The 17,912-nt window shown below is 40.1% G+C and overlaps 2 protein-coding genes across 15 annotated transcripts in view; one reads left to right on the forward strand and one right to left on the reverse strand.

The window, feature by feature from the left end:
- Positions 1–7,541, reverse strand: part of cspg5a (chondroitin sulfate proteoglycan 5a) — a 63,735-nt gene extending 56,194 nt beyond the window's left edge. For all 14 annotated transcript variants that reach the window (XM_075466172.1, XM_075466170.1, XM_075466167.1 and 11 more), the window contains exon 1: positions 7,015–7,541. In XM_075466172.1, coding sequence (XP_075322287.1) covers positions 7,015–7,111 — 97 coding nt within the window. In that variant the 5' untranslated portion in view covers positions 7,112–7,541. The remainder of the gene's footprint in view (positions 1–7,014) is intronic.
- The window catches only part of LOC142380376 (fucolectin-like), a 173,546-nt gene that overhangs the window by 114,259 nt on the left and 41,375 nt on the right, over positions 1–17,912 (forward strand). The window lies entirely within an intron of this gene.

Raw genomic sequence — 17,912 nt, forward strand, 5'->3', positions numbered from 1 at the left:
AAAAATAATCTTTAGACTATCAAATTGGCTAATTGAGAATCATTTGATTACATTTATCACGGATATATAGATCGATTTCTAAGCTCGGATCCCCTTGTATCGGTATAAAGTGAAGCACACTCAAAGAAAATAAAGCAAGCTTCACACAAACCAAACATCCAGCTGTCTAATTAGCTCTCTTTCTGCTGAACCTGGTGTGTTTCCACGAGAGCTGTGTGTGTGCGCTTCTGTTCACAAAGGGTGGACTGAATGCTAATATGACAGTCTGCAGTAGAACAGTGAGTGTGCACAGCCAGGCAAGAAGAGGAAAGCTTGTGCACGAGCATGAACTCGATGACTCGTTTCACCAAGGACACACTGTCACACACAGGCTGTCAAGCACCTACAGCACATTAAAAAACAGGCATTTGAGGGTTTGAAGACAGTCGCAAACAGCCTTTGTAAAGCGCATATTGACAGAAAGAGGAGGAGCTCGCCTATACGCATACAAAAATGATGTTGTTGTACCTTCCATGTTTTTTTTTACCTTTTGTCTTTCACACACCAACACACTCACTTCCTATTTGAAAACAGAAACATGTAAATTACTGTTCAAGGTTATCCAGAGTTTGAGAACAATGCCAACTCAGCACTGCTAAAAAAAAGTCCATACACTGTATAATCTTTGAGTCGGGACCGATTCAGAAGCTCCCCATCGCTGTTTGACCACTCAGGAAAGTTTGTCAGGGTTGTTTCATGAGTTTCTCCTGCCACAATAATAAAAAAATTTAAAAAAAACTTTGGAGGACCACCGCCGAGAACAGCCAATGTAAGCAGCTGTCACACCTGTGAGTCAGAGAGGCAACAAAGAACACCTGCATGCTGACAAGGGCAACAAAATGGAGGAAGAACAGTGGCACAGAAGGACTCTTATTCAATTAGTGAGTAACGCAAGTGAGTTTTTGTTCTTCCCTTGTTAAATTTATAACAATAATCCTTGAAAGACTTTGACAACTGAATGTGAAATATGTCATCTTCATTATTCTGTCACAATACTTCATGAATCAAGCTATGTAAGTAGATGACATCCCAAAAACGTCTGTGCAAAACTCAAATTTGTCAATTCTTTCCTTCATACTGGTTTAAGGGCATTGGTTTGTGTCACAATCTTGTCTCTATACAGACAGTCGTCAATGAACATCACCAGCTTGAATCACTGGAGAAATGTCAGATGTGGGCGGTAATTTATAGAACAACCAGTGTAGGTGGATTATGCTAATTCTGCAGCATTTACTCACTCTCACTGAGTGTTTTCAGTGGATCTTGTGTTTGAAATGCACAGATGAGTGACACTGAGGGACAGGTGGTCCATTTGCACATGTGGGAGGTTCATTCAAATGAGAATAAATGTTTTGAAAAGATCAGGCTGCCCAACACAGCATCACTTTGGGAGATTTTGTCAACACGAACAAACTAAGCCCTCGGAGAAAATATCCAGAAATGACCTATAAAGTGTGTAAAAATTACTCGCCTTCAAATCATTAAAAACCCTTTAAACCAGATTCAATGAATAACCATATCAAAGCAATTTGGAATGCACAATCAATCATTTTCTTACAGTGAATGTTACCTGTAACATAAGCATCTCCAATATGTTATTCAATCTTTAAAAGTAGCAGGGCTGACGTGCTGCAAAACATGTACAGCACACATTTATCCACTATGTTTGACTTTATTCCATTAAAAAAATACACTAGGCAATTGAAAAATAACCCCAGGTACCTCAGACTTTTCACAGAGGTGAGATGTGTCTCTCCTGTATGAGGACAGATTCACACCCCTCCGGGCATAGTGCAGCCGGTCTACGCATGCACGCAAACACAGCAGCAGGAAGAAAAGCCAGCAGCTGGTCGGGTCAAGCCTGTGGCTGCCTACGTATGCTGACATTGGGCTGCGGGCAGATTCAGGTGGGAGGATATTACTAATGAGATTAGGATCACCAAGTTTCCCAACAAACAGATTTTGCTGATATGAGGCATTTTATGACCGCCACAAATCCCAGTTTCATACTCCCAAATATGTTTTTGCTCCTCCTTGTTCGCTCGGGGTGAAATGATTTTCTTTATTTATTGTAGTTATTCCTTTGGTGAATAAATGAAGCTGCAACCAAATAATAATTTCATTAAATTTAAATTACTTCTTGGAAAAACTGTTTTGTCTATGAAGAGACAAGAATTAGTAGTTTTGCTGACTGATATGAAAAGGAATATCTAACACTCATTTTCACCAAATTACACAAGAAAGTGTGTCTTATGTCTGGCAATAGTGGCAGGAAATTATGATCACTCTCACATACCGATATCTTACTGAATCTAAGAGAAACCATTTTCTGGATTTTTTTTATATTCCTTTCTTTTCTTTCAACGCAAGTCTCATTTAGATCAGACACACTTCTAATGTGATTTTTATCAACCTAATTTTTTAGAGCAATTTAATACCAAAGTCTCTAATTCACCATTGGTGAGATAAATCTAACTGTTTTTAATGAGCATATGACAAAACAGGATCCTGCAGCTGCCATGTGCATAAGTTATTCAGGTTAATGCTCGATTTAGTGAGCTCGAGACATTGAGGAAGCTGGCATTAACCTTAAAAATCCTGATTTGCAGGACAGAATTTACAATGATATCATTAAAATGCTTACAAGGACACCTACACCCTCTCCCTTATTAACGTGCCAGAGCAAAGAACGCACAAGTTTAATTGCTGGATTAAATATGACAGATTTTGTAAAATTCAGTGCTTCTATTTGGGAGTTTTCAAGTTTTCACATAAAGGGCTTAAATGAATATGGGATCCTGACTCGCAAACTGTAATATAATGTTATGCAAACATCCCTTTTCTGCTTCACGTTTATGTCTATGGGAAAGATTAAACTGAACACAAAAAAGACCCCCAGATGTGATTTGACATATAATAAGAGAAAGGATGAAATACACTAATAGACTAAACAATGCTGCAGCATCTATCTGGAATACTGATGTGAAGCAGGGATGTTTGCACAGCCACCGGTAATCAGCTAGAAATCAAACACACTGTGGAGAGTGTGAAATCACTATGCAGACATAATGAATACACCAATACGAATAATGATATCATCGTCAAATTAGAGCCAGGACTGATGGACTACACCCATTGTTAGTGGCTTCAGACAAACACACGTACACACACAGTTATGTCTACATACACCCCATGCATGGCCAGTGGGCGGTGAGCACTTCGAAAGAAATGTGAGCATGTTCCAAAATCCAACCAGCATTCTGAGCGGTGCTGCTGGCCAATGTCGGTAGATGTGTGTGGTTTCCATAGGAACCAAAAGAAGAAGGGTGAAGTGCAGAGCTATTGTTCATAAACAACCGGAGCTGATGGAGTGAATTTCATGATTGTTGTTTATCCATTTTTTGTTGTTGTATTTCATGTTTTTTGCCTTAAAAAAAAGGCTGGACTGGGTAAGTGGAGTCATGGAGGGAGGATTTGGCTTAAAGATTAACCAGCAGCACATCAAAGAGAGTATGTCAACCAGCAGATATGTGTCAGCAGGCCAAAGGAAAAAAACAAAAACAGAGAGGAGAAGAGGGGTTTAAACCCATGAGTCTTAGTGCAGAAATGAGCACTGGACACCATCACTCCATGCATCATCCATCCACCTCAGCCGCTTGTGGGGGAGGGGAGGAGGTGGAAGCCTCTGCATGTTGTCAGTATTAAACACACAGCGGTAGGAGGATTGAAAATGGCCACCAGAGGAAAAAAATGGGGAGATGAGTGAGTGTCTTGTGATTGGCTGCTGTCAGTTCAGGGTAGTTGCATTTGGTCATCCGAGCATCATTCCCAGATGTGGGGCAAGCTGCCGCCTCCACACTTCACCGGTGAAGCGAGAAGATGTGTGCGTGATGATGGGTGGGCGGCGGAGGGTTAGCCAGAGGTTGTCGTCTGCACCAGATCTGCCAACCTCTTTGTGTTCTACTGTAGATGCACCTGGGTTTGAACTGACAGCTACAGCAACAGCCACAACGACAGAAGACAGAAACACACCCGAGGCAGAAATATTTCTTCTCAAATTTGACCATCATTCTCCATTTTCCTTCCTTGATATCCTGCACAGATGCCCATCTTATCATCATTTTAACGGTCATCTTTTTGGTAACATGCTTAACTTGAGCCTCGACTGAAATATTTCAGCACCTGCTGAATAGATCACCTTCTTTACACACAAAGTTTGGTCAAAGATGTACTACCTCTACATTCTCAAGGAGTAACAAACACATAAACAGCTGTCGTGATTCCAGATGAACAGACCTTAATTTCAAACAGCTGGTTTGTAAAGCCAAAGGTAAGTTCTAAGCTCATGCAGGAGGAAATAACAAGGCTAAACACTTTTTCATCTTTGACTGTATCACCGAAAGATTTAAAGATGTTCCTGTTTAGGTATTTAGTTTTAAGCTATATTAATATGCACATTTAATAAAACAGCTGAACATTTTAAGGAATATCTGGAGGACATTGAGCAACCATCAAAGACTCCAGAAACTCACCGTTCCCATTCCAGAAAGATTTGCATCAGATTATGTTAATTACATGTTTATTAATAAGCTTTAGAAGCGCTGGCAGGCAGAATTTTTTACCTTCAGGGTTAGAACGGCTTCCTGTTTACAGTCCTGCCTCATTGTAGTGGAACTGCTCCACTTATATGACTTTAGAAAATAGGTAAGTAAATCCAAATGAAGTCTTTCCTTTCCCAGCAACTAAGGCTGGATATTTGGTCGATTCATCTGAGGGACTAACATGACACTGTGATATCCATTTCAATCACATTTCATGTAAACATTTCAAGCTTTAAAGTCAGACTATTTTTCCTTGAGGCAACACGGTGAAAAAATGCGGTTATTCTTGTACATCTGAGTATGAATTCCATATTTTTTCAGGGTTTTTTTCCCCTGCCACTTAGTACAGCTTTCAAAGTAATGTGTTCCAGTATGACATCTGGTTTGTGTGTCCAATCACACGTGAAATATTCCCGAAACAGAAGACTGTTTTGTTGTGAGACTGGGATGATGCGTCATTAGATGGTCATCAAAATGTGATTGGTACAACTCTAAAGGTTCTGGTAAGTGCCTCTATACTTGCTTTTACACAAGTTTTTGTGATGGCTACGTAACAAAACCAGCGTTTAGTTGGAGCACAGGTTGCAATACAAAACTGAACAGTAGAGGCAGTGTAGAGCAAAATGTGACCCGATATCCACAGTCCTTGTTTTAGGGGCCTTAAATATCATGTGTCCTACCTCAGCTTTCATGTTTCTTACTGCAATCAAAAAACCAATATCACGATCAAAATATCAAATCCCCCTTTATTGTCTCTATTTATTTTAATTCTGTATAGCCTAAGATTGTGGGAGTGCCCCCTAGAGGAACCCTCCTGTAACAGGTATAGAACACAAGCAATTACACAGACAACACAGCTGGGTGACAATGCTTAAAAAGCAAGTACATTTTGGACCTAATTCTCCAATCAGGTGCAATTAAATGAGAACAGAAAAAGTAATGCAATAGCATGGAAGACAGACTGATGACCAAACACCAAACTGTAGTGACAGGAACATGATGTTTCTGTTAGATTCACACAGCTGTTTTTATACAGGTGAATGGAGATATTCTTACAGATTATTCTAAAACACTGAAGTTAGCCCAAATAGGCAAATGAGGCAAATATAGAATAATCACAAGCCTACATGCTACATAACCTTATTTAATATTCATAAACGCTCTCATGATGCTTCAGTGCTGGAAACTGTCTGGGCAACATCTTAAAAAGCATTTTTTTTAATTGCTTATAAACTCTAACAGCAAATGCTGTTGGTGAAATGACAGAATTTGGTGTGAAATCACTAGATTTCGCTCTGACTGGGAAAGCTCTCCTCTTTGGAGCTCAGAAAGAGACACACAGACACAATTAAACCATGTGGATTTAATCCAGCATTCTGAAAAGAATATACCAGATTATATTAGATTATAACGCCTGAGTGAGTTCATCTCGTATACACGCTCCCGCATTTCTAATCTGACAGTAATGTAACCCACATGCACAATCTCAGACAAAGAAGAAGAGATGAGTGACCCTTCCAGTGATTTTTTAAATGTTTACACTGCTGTTTTTTCCTCCTCTCTGTGTATCAGAATGTCCATTTAGATCCCTTCATGAATTATTAATCAGGTCCCCTCGGCCCCAATCCTCGCCTTTGTGTGGCAGTTGTGCATGTGCACCTCCACGGATCCGGTTGACTGCATCTACTGGATGCTGTTACTGTCACAAATCTACAGTCATCCAGTGATATTCCTGCAGTGAATCATTGTGTGACTGCGGTGCTTTAAGCGCTGATACAGTGACCTGGTTTTGTTGTGTTTCCAGAATGCCGCTCACTTGTTCCATTGGTATTCCGTCAAGATGCGTGAATTTAACGGTATTTTCACCCGCGTGGATTCGCATTGACCCCATTGTTTCCTCCTATTGTATTCATGAAAAACTATATTGTGACTTGTGTCTTTACGCTGACCTAATTTTGGTTCATGCCGTGTGGCATCTCTGGGACTAAGAGCTAAAAAATGTGCCTTCGGTGCCTTTAACATACTATTTCAAATTTGAACAGCATGATATCAAACCATATTTACACTAATATCATTTTTTTAATGTCTTAATCCACATTTTTTAAGGACAGATTCAGAGTGTTACATTAATTTACAATTTTCTGTCATGAATTTCACCAGATTTTACCAGCCAGTGGTTCATTGATACTTTAGTGTAAAGTGCTTCCTAACCTACAATCTGAGCCTCACTGACCTCCTTTCTGGCTGCCCTGTGGGACTAGTGTGTAAAGGTACTCTGAATCCATAGAGAAGACATGCTGCAGCAGCAAAAATTAAGCAGATAATGTGGCTCTTTTATCGTGATTAAAGTGCACTGTGAATGACAGGTTCTTACCGTGGACTGACAGCGGGATCAAGTGCAGAGCCAGGACGCACCACAGCAGCGTTAGTCTCCAGCATCCCGTGCAAACGTTCGCCTCCTTCCTCTGCATCCTTGCTGTGCAATGTTAACCTTTGACGATCAGACGACAAAAATAAATTCCTGGGTCTACTGGTGGTAATAATAAAGTTCAGAAATGTTGCAGAAAGTAATCCGGACAGGTGGATCTGTTGGTCTAGACTCAAGCCTCTCCGCGCTTCTCCTCCATAGCCGCTTGGTCTCTGAGTCTCCGCCGCGGTTTCACTCGCTCGGTACAGTTCAGCACTCTGGCAGGTTATGGCTCCATTGCCACAAATCGGCGGTCGGAGACGGGGAAGCGAAGCGAAGGTGGGGAGGTGGTGGGGAAACTTTTGGGGGTGCAGACGCACGCCGTGGCTTCAGCTTGGCTTGGTTTAGCTCGGAATGGATCGGCGCTTTGGGTACTTTGTGGCTGAGAGGGAGACAAACGCACGGCGGTGTGCAGCTCGCTCGGCAGCCTTCTCATCATCTGAGTAGGAGAAAAGGATTGTTGATGCGCCCCCTCCTCCCAACCCCCCTCTCATCCCTCCTCCTTTTCATCCCTCCCTCCCTCATTTTCCCAAGACGCTTTCCTCCTCCTCTTCCTCCCACCATCCTTCCTTTCCCTAAAACTTTACTCTAATTTCCCACCTTTCTTTTCCTCTGTTCCTTTCTCTTTCCTAAATGACGCTTCCACCCTCCTCACAATCTTCCAAGACTTTTTAATCCACTTTTACTCCTTTCAACACCAAAACGGATCTTCCCACACAAATTTGTGTTCACAATAGCCCTTTGTTTTCCGTTTCCTCTTTTTACAATTTAGAAAAGATATTGTCTGCTCTTCCTGATTTTTGCTCAAGTCTCTCATCACTTCTCTCCATCATTAACACCACTATTCATTTCTTCAGTTTTAACCCTACTTTCTCCTTTTAGGCATTTTTCATCCTTGCTTTCATCTGTTTTTCAGCTCTTCCTTTCTGTCAGAAAATGTTTATTATACCTATATTACTTTTTCATTCTGATGAACATTTTCTTCTCTCTGGCTTGCATTTTCTCCAAACGTTTTCCATCCCTTTCTTTTATAAAAAAAAAAAACTGTCCTTTTTCCCTCCATCACAACTCTCCTTCTAATCCTCCTCTCAGACTCCAACTTTTTTGCTCTCACATGTGTTGACACTTTTCCCAATCTCTTCCTCTTCTCTTTCTTTCTTTCTAAAACCCTTTTGACCTCTTCCTCCTCCCTCTCTGCCTCCTTTCCAAAAGGTTTCAGTCATTCATCTGAAATTGTTGGATCTCAATGGGTGCGCACACTTCACTGTGCCTATTTTCTACTTTTTCCAAAGGGAGATCAGGCTACTCTGAAGGACCTTCACTACCCCTCCATCACTATGGAGAATGAAACAGTTTAGGATGTAGTAAAATAATATCAATAATAATAATGCTAATAATTATATTGATGATGACGGCTATAGTGCCTCTTGCTTTCAAAATAAACCAGATTTGTTTAATGGTGCAACTGAGAAGAAAACAAAAGGGGAGACGCAGGCGGGGGGTGCTGTAGGGGTTATAATGGGGGGATGCACATGGTGATGAATGCCCAAGGACCCCGGGGTAATAATCATGGGGGGGTTATGGGCATTCTTCCACACACACAAAAAAAAGCATAAAGGAGGAGAGAGGGGCGGAGCCATAGGAGATGTTTGTGTGTGTGTGTGTGTGTGTGTGTGTGTGTGTGTGTGTGTGTGTGTGTGTGTGTGTGTGTGTGTGTGTGCGTGTGTGTGTGTGTGTGTGTGTGTGCGTGTGAATGCATATATAGACAACATATGTGTTACTGTTTGTAACTGCAGTTGGTTGCTTTTGTGTGTCTGAGCACGAGAAAGCAGCAGCATCATCAGACTTGTTTGGTTCTTCTAATGAAATGTTTCACAGAATAGAAAATGTGCTTATTGAATTGTGAAAAGTAGGTCAAGAAGACATTTTTTGTGGCTTGCATTTGAATAATATAATATAGTGCCGCATTCAGAAAAATAAATGATTCAGAAACATGAAAAATACCCAACTTCCACCAAAAATACTGCTGAAAAAAACTCTTTTGTTAATCATTTTGAGCATATTAACACATCCACACAATCTGATTTTACTGAACTGGTTGTGTTCCAGTGAGTGGTGCCAACATGAGCCGACAGCAACACAGAGATGAGTAACAATCACAGAACATGAGTGAATTACACAACAGTTGTGAATATGCAGCCCTGTGCTAGAATCTTGCATTGGACGCACAAAGGCATAGCTGGTAAAAGGAACTGGGATGTGAATCAGTAATGAGGCTGTCTTTTATGAACACAAGATGACTCAACGTACACTGTTGATGCACACAAACACAACCTATGCACATATCACTGCTGTCTGCAGGCATATCCCCCCGTTTTGGGGTTGATGCCTCCTACTGTTCACATCACCGTCAGGGTCAGCTTCTGTTGTTGTGACAGTTCAGGACAACCACTCCAGTAATATTAAATGGGGGACAGCATTCATCAACACATGGATTAAGGCCATTCAGTCTCTCATGTGCAACCCCAAAACATACAAAGACCCCCCCCTCAAATCTGGTATTACATCCTTTATCACCTGTTCCTTCTCTCCTCTGCTTGCTCTGATTCCTCAGTACAACCAGCACAATGAACTGCTGGCATAGTCGATGCTCACATAACATCTGTTTCAACACAGATGATCAGGTTTTCCTAACCTTAAGCTTTTAATGCCTAACTTAAAACATAGTTTTTAATGTCTAACCTAATACGAGTAACATATCAAAGTCACAAAATGCATCGATACTGCATGTTAAAGGAGAAATGTGCGTCTTTAGACATGAGTTTTGAGTTTAGACACAATTGAGTTTTTTAGTTAACACCTGAATAGTTCAACTCAGTACAATTTCAGCATATTTTAGTCATCACTATCTAATATCTTATGAAATGAGTCATGCTTATTTGATATATTTCTGTGAGATAAGGTTTTCTGGCTGACTGCAGCAAATAAACTAAACTTAAATTGCCTTTAGGTATACATAATACACATGCCTTATGTAGTATGTTGCATTTTATTCTGTGTAATGTCATGTGGGACTCATCCTAATTCGGAGCTCTACTTGGGAAGCTTTTCTCAAAACTAGATGAGAAGAGCTTTAATAGTCCCTCAGGGAGAAATTAGCATTTTTAATGGCAGTCAGATATAAACAAGAGTAGATGTCAAACTCAGATAAAAGATATTTACATCATTAGTGTATTTACTGCACATGAGGTGTACTACTGCTCATTAAGAATAATACAACAAACAACACTTCACACTTTGTGTAGCTTCTTACAAACAAGAAGCTTCACAGAGAAATGTTCCTCATAGCACTGTCCATGCCCGTTTGTGGAGTGTCTGATGGGTCGTTGGCAGGAATTCTATAGGCGTGCTTTCGTTTCTATGTTTTATTTGAGATGCATAAAAATGTAACCCCAAATGTCACATTAATCCCAGTTAAGGTTACAGAGAGGTTAGGCCACCAAACCACACCAAGCTCTAAAATCCTAAAGAATAATCAGCAAAGACAAGAGTTCTTCTTGTGTGTGCACATCTATCATGGTGGTTGTGTTCCTTTTGTACTTCTATCCTGTTGACAATGACTTACTCATGTCAAGTCCTTATTTTCTAAATTATTATGATGTGAAACAATAACACTGATGCTTCTTTTATTGTATAGATTTTCTGTTTTTCAAATGCAAGTCCAAATTAAAAAAACGAATGCAAGTCCAAATCCTTGATGAAATTGATGAAGCCACTCTTGGGAGTGAGTCAAGTAGACGTCCTTGTGGATTAGTTCCTCCCTTACTGTGTGCTTTTATAGTTTTATTGTGCTTTGGCAGTAATAGATGGAGCAAACGAATCTTACTTTTTTTCAGTGAATGTAATAATGAAGTGTAAGAGAACATTTCGCAGGTGAGGAGGAGATGCAGAAAATGTTAGTTTTTCACATGGGCATATGTCATGATCAAGTTTGTCAATACAGTGGTTGGACTGGTGCAAATCAAGCTATTTAAAATGGTGTTGGAGTAGGCAAGGCAAGGCAAGGCAATTTTATTTATAGAGCACAATTCATACACAGGGCAATTCAAAGTGCTTTACAGCTACATAAAATCACAAGAAGGAAAAAGGAATAAAAAAAATAAAAGAAAGAAATTAAAAAAGAAAGAAATTTAAAACCCATTAAAATAATCATTAATTAATTAAAAAGTGAAGAGTGCAGATAAAATACTTTCAGGTGTCATATGCACAGCTAAATAGAACTGTTTTCAGCCTTCAGTAAGCCTTCAGACATTGTATTAGAAATGTCAGTGCAGTGTCAGCCATGGATGACCGGCCGCTTTAGAGTGAACTGCTGCCGGATTCATCCTCAGGAAGCGTTGTCAAAGGGACTGTTATTGTGCGTTTATGTTGTATTTCTAATTAGATGTGATTGGTCAATAGATTCGGACATAGATGCTGTAGATAAGCCAAATCATGCGGGTCGCTAAAACAAATTCATCCATGTCGCTTACATGCCACTCCATCATTGGAAGAGTGTGCTCCGGATCATTGAGTCTGCTGTCACATTGTGGAAGTGACAGATTTTCCACTTTTCATTTTCAGCAGGGTCACCCTTGTCTGTACTGTGAGACACTCTCCATAAATGTTTCAACGCAAATGCTTTCATAAATCATCATTATCTCTTAAATCCTTCTGGGAAGGAGTTCAATACATAATTAGAGAAGTCCTGCAGTATAATTTTGATTTTACCTGTTTATCATTTTACCTGGGTAACATAGATAAGGAACTACCAAAGAAAGACAGATACCTCCTGAAAATCTTTATGGCCGCAAGTAAAAAAGCCATAACAAGGAGATGGCTCAACACGGAACCTCCCACGGTTAAACAGTGGAAAGTCATAATCAAAGACATCCAAACTATGGAACTATTGACTTTTAGCCTCAGGTTACAAAGGGGGAAAGGTGATGCCCTGGGAAAAATGGGACACCTACATCGCAGGAGAGGGTGATGACCTATCTTGATGCCTTGTGCAATCTGGTAATGAAAAGCAATGACCATGATGTTATAGTTTGTGGCGATCTGCTTGCAACCCCGTGGCTCCCCTGATGTTTTGTTTTTTTGTGAATATGCGCATGTATGTGTATGACTAGGTTTTGCAATCATTTGGATGTGTGCATGCCTTTTTTTTTTTTTTTTCTATTTTTTTTTCTCTTATTTCTGTTGTTTCTCTTTTGTTTTTGAGGTCGCATAGCTGGTATTTGAATTGTTTCGCCACATCTGATTGCGACCATCTGATTTATTTATTTTTTTGTGTGTGTTTTTTTTGTACTGATGTTGTAACCTGAAAAGATAGAAAAATAAAGTTTAAAAAAAAAAATCATCATCATTATTTTCATTATGTGTGCCCTTTAGCTAAAATAAAATAGCTCTTAAAAATATCTCAAATGCTAAAATGGTTTAAAATAGTGTGTAAATGGTTAGAAAGACCAATGCTGTGACGCATCTCAAAGACCTTTCTAGATTTGGGTTGTTGAAAAAAAATTTTTCCTTTTTTTTTATCATGTAAATGAGCGCAAGGAAGTACAGCTTATAAACAATTTAAGATCATTTACGTAAGGAGTCATTTTTGTTTTCTCAGACAAAACAGGGGAGGTTGGAAGATGTTGCCAGCGAGTTATAAGGAGCCCTGCTTCTCCTCTCTTAGGTGCTTTTTAGACAGCAATCCTGCACTACATACAAGTCTCCTCAGGCATTAGTTTGTTGCTAAATAAATTGCTCATTTACTCAACATTTTGATCATAAAGTCACACGCGTCCCGCATGAAAGCAAAAGTGACAGGAGACAACTCTGTTAGGCAGGTGTAGCATTTGAAGCATAATGACCGTATTAACAAAATGAGCCCAGAATGGATTGTGGGAATCTATTCAACTGAATTTACAAAATCCTGAAAACGAATGATAAATGGGTGCAAATTAGTGTTTTTCATGAGTACTGTTGTCTCTGTCATGCTTCTGAACAATAGCGTATTATTGTGCTCAATTTATCTCTATAAGAGTCAGACAGAAAGAACGACTGAGGAGGACAAGACAAAGGAAGAAGAGAGGAGGAGGAGAAGCGAGATAAATCTATGTGCATCTCCTCAACTCCACCAGCTCCCGTCGTGCTGTGAACCCCTGGCCTACTTTAGCCTTCTCTATATTTCATGACATTTGCACACAGTTCTCAGCACACAGGCACACACACACCCACACAAACAGCCATCTGGGACTGTAAGTGTGATGTGCACACACATCCACACAGCAACATTTATGCTCTCATAAGCACGGCACAGCACAGCAGTGACATGTCCGCAATTACAACGGGCAGGAGGAGAGTCTGAAATACAGAAAATGGCAGAACGTTTTGCTGTATCGACATCCTTAAACAGGATTTTAAGCTCTCCATGTATGTTCTGTACACATATGTTACATCTGTAAGTACGCATGTTATATACAATCAACACATTTATGTATATGTAGTGCACTGTGGTCCTCCATTTACTCTCATTCAGGTGTGTTCTGCACGTTGTGAGCACACATAGTAATAACAAAAAAGCAATTATGCTGATTACTATAATATTTATAAAGATAAAAAAGCATAGCATACTCACGTGGAGCTTTCACATCAATCTTGAAGGAGTGCCTAAGATTGTGTCCTTGGTTCAGAGGTCCAGTCATCAAAAACCGTCTCAGCTGGGTTTAGGTCCGTGGTCGTGGAGAACGGACGGTCTGGCACGGCTCAGCAGGTACTACTATAGTACTACAGTACTACTGCAGTACTACTACAGTACTACAGTACTACTGCAGTCGCTGTGTTGTTAGAAAATATATAAAACTCCAACAACTGCAGCCGGTGGGCTCATCAGTGTGTGAGTGTGTACATGAGAAAGAAATGCAACATGTCACTGTAAAGTGCTTTGAATCGTCAGCAATGTCAGAGAAGCGCTGTGTAAATAAAGTTAGTGAATCGTTTGGTCAAACAGCCTTTACAGAGTGTGAAGGTGTTTTGGTTCATTCAACATCGATGCCCCAATAAGCTTTAATCCGGTGGAATTGTGTGTCACTTGCAGGATGCTGTGGTAGCCATGCAGGTTTAATTGCCTTAAACTCTGAATAAATCCCAAATGGTGTGACTGCTGGAACCTCACTTGCAGAAACCATCTGCTCGCCCTCTCTGCTGGTCACAAAGACAAGTGATCTGGAGCCAAAACTCTCACGGTTCTTCTCAGGTTTATAAGACCAAAGTTCAGATTTCCACTGGTCTTGTGTGGATTTATGTGGATTTACGTGTCTTGCTCCAAGCAGATCTCTTCTTCTCTGGACGCTAAAGGGATTTTATTTTTATGGTGTGTGTATATGGTTTTATGAAGTACTTATGAGTAGTCAGTCAGCGAGGCCACAGCTAAAATTGGATGGTTTATTGGACCAGAGTCTCAGCATCCATGAACGGGAGCAGAATTGAGTTGTGACTGAAGTGCGTGGACTGTGAAAAAATGTTCAAGACGTTCTGTCACTAACTTCCTCTGTAGGAGATCAGAAGTGTTGCTGAATTTACTGCACAGATGTTGTTTTTAAGTTACTTGAATAGGGATTTCATCAGATGACTGCGGTTATAAAATCAGGATTTTATTAGAGCAGAGCATTAGACAAAAAAAATGCTTTAAATGACAGCAAGTAGACACAGTCTTATTGGGCTGAGTTGTCATCACAATTTCTGCCCCCTTTTGCTGTTATTAAAAAACAAACAGATAAACATAAGAATTAGAGCTGCTTTATGGGGGATTTGTGTGCATTTCTATACATAAAGATGGAACTCATAGGCACATCTGAGTCTAGTTGAGAGCAAACATGCAGGAGTGCTTCAATCTCCACATGTACCATCCAGATGTTCGGTTTTGAGAGGCTCCATTTTGTAAAGTTTCAGTCAGACTGACATGTTTACATGTATTTTAATACTGAATATGGACAAACTAACACAGTAATTAGATTTTTTTGTTTTCTGATGTCATGTAAATGTGCCTACTATTGGTATCTTACTGTCTGTTCGCCCTCACGAATGCAAAATCTCTCAACTTTGTTCACCGACCAAAATCCAGAGTTCCGCTGGTTTTTGTGTTTTAGCCCCAGGCAGACTTCTTCATTCCCTCTTCACTTTGACAGCAGTCACAGATTGAAGAGGCGGGGTGAAGGGCTGACGGGTGAGTCAAGCATCTCAGAAAGGATCATTAGATTGTGGCTGCATTACAGCCTACCGCTGATCAGCTGAGCCTTACTGTTCTGCAGGTCTAATTCAATGAGACAGAAATATTAAGGATTACAGAAGTGTCTGTTTCTGAGGAAACAAGATGATATTTTTATATGTATTACGAAGGACACATTGCCATCCATCCATCTATCCATTTTCTATACCGGCTGAATCCGTCGGTCGGGTCGCGGGGGGGCTGAAGCCTATCCCAGTGGTCATCGGGCGAGAGGCGGGGTACACCTGGACAGGTAGACACATTGCCAGTCCTGTTAAAATAATAATGCTTCAATTGAGAAAATATTGACCAAGTAAACAACTGTCTGGTGCGAAAGTGACATTGTGTTAGATGGTGAGAAGTCACTCTTCTGGTGTCCCAGCTCAGCGTAGCTGTTAGTTTGGCCCTGATTCTTCAAACAGAGAGCTCTGCTCGCTGTCTACTTTAAGTAAAACACCACAACTCAGAAGTTCTTTACATCCTCCCACTTAAAAACAACTGAAACGTGTGCAATAATGAGAATAAATTGAATTTTGTATTTCATGTTTAATCTAATTTGGGATATTTGAGCTATTTATGAAAACTGGTACTCATTTATCAATCTTTAATTTTAAAAAAAATCTTCCTCCTTCCACTGGCATCAGGTCAGAGTGGTTTATCACATAGGATGAGAGTGTTTTATGATGTGTTTGTGTTTATGATGCGTTTGTGTCTTTTCTGTGTTGAGCACATAAGCAGATTACGTACCTTTAGCGCACAGCTGGGTGCAGCACTTTAAGTCCACACCCTGCGGCAGAAATAAAATGGCAAAAACTTGTTAAAAGCTAAATGATGATGACAATTACCAAAGAACAATCCACCTGTATTCAAAAGGCAGCCATCACGATTTTATGTCTCACTTAGGCAGATCATCCAAAAAGAGTAACTCTCCTCAAAGAGACGAGGCTAAAAATACTCCAAAATCCATTACGACAGCACAGTTCAGCGAATAAACACAAAACAAATACAGCTGGCGATTCACAGCTCGTGACAGCAGAGTCTGTTAAGAGAGGAAAGAGTTCCTGTTGCATAACCACAGTGAAAGCATAATGTTGAAAGGCCTCTGACAAGCGTGATACATTGATTCTCCTAGTATTTATTTGGGACTTGGCTGCTTGAAACAGTTCAAGTTTATTTTCCATTCATGTATGTGGTTGTGCAGGTGATTGACCATATGAGCATCTACAGATGTTGCTAAGCCAGCGGCCTCACACACTGACCTGCCAGACAAAGTATGGGACGCCCCCCCAAGGTACCATAGCCATGGAGTCATCGATTTGGCAACAGCCTCCTCCGACAAAAGGGCGAGGACCTGTAGCGGCATCAGCTGCTGCAGGATTTAAAAAGCACACACATGCACAGCTGGATGCACTAAGAGAGATGGAAACACAGAAATAACACATCCTCCATCAGCTGCTTCAGAGTTACGTTTTAATCCCTGTTGGTGCGTTTCTTTAGGGTGACTTTACTGTTTACTTCCATCTGTTTTCCTATTCATATTTCATATTTACCTTGAATCAGTATCTACGTTGTGTGTAAAATGAATGCAACAATGTGATAAAAAAAACTGTTTAGAATACTTTAACCCTACAGCTATCAGTGATTACACAGAAGGGGCCTCGTGCAGCCACAAAGTAACGTCCACATGCAGCATATCCACGCCGTCAGGAGCATCTTCATTGCTTCATGTTTGGTAATAATCTTATAATGATTAATCTTTCTTTTTCTAGTCATTTGTTTTTATGAGAAAAGCTTTTTGTCCCCCTTTATGTCTGCGGGCAGATTTTAAAACATGAAGGCAACTGAAAGTATGAAGAAGATCTTGTGTCTAAACTTCCTAAATGTATCTGACCCGTAAAAGCTTTTCCCCCCATTCTGCCTCCACAATGAACGAAGAGCTGCATGAAGAATAAACAGTGAAGATGAGATTTGACTTCTTTGATTTGATAGTTTTTCTGCTACTTACCCTACTGATTCCTAAGGAAGCACTAAAGGTGGAGTTTTCCATAAACTGTTTTTACATTTGGCTTAAGTTATTTAAATCAATAATGTCACGTTGGAATATGTTGCTGTTGATCTGAGGTTGGGTTTATCTTATTATAAGTTTTTTTATTTTTGTCTCAAATGTCCTGATATGTAAAACCTTAGATCATGTTTCTCTTTCACAAACAATTTGCACCTGACAGCCTGAATATTTTTTGTGGACATTAGAACAAGCTTTTAAATGCTTCATTTCTTGTCTTGGTGTCTGCTTGTTCCCCTCACTTGCATCCATCTCCATCTGTTCATCATGCAACCCCCCCACCACCACCCACTGCTGCTGTAGAGTGTAAATAAATTAAACAATCCTACCGGGCCTTTTTTCATACATTTTTAAGAAGCTGAAAACACGTGTAAATAAAAATCAGTATTTATGCTCCCATTGATAGCTGCTTTTTTTTTTCTCAGAGCTTAATCAGTTTACTAT

The sequence above is a fragment of the Odontesthes bonariensis genome, chromosome 5 (assembly GCF_027942865.1).
Source record: "Odontesthes bonariensis isolate fOdoBon6 chromosome 5, fOdoBon6.hap1, whole genome shotgun sequence".
Lineage (NCBI taxonomy): Eukaryota > Metazoa > Chordata > Actinopteri > Atheriniformes > Atherinopsidae > Odontesthes > Odontesthes bonariensis.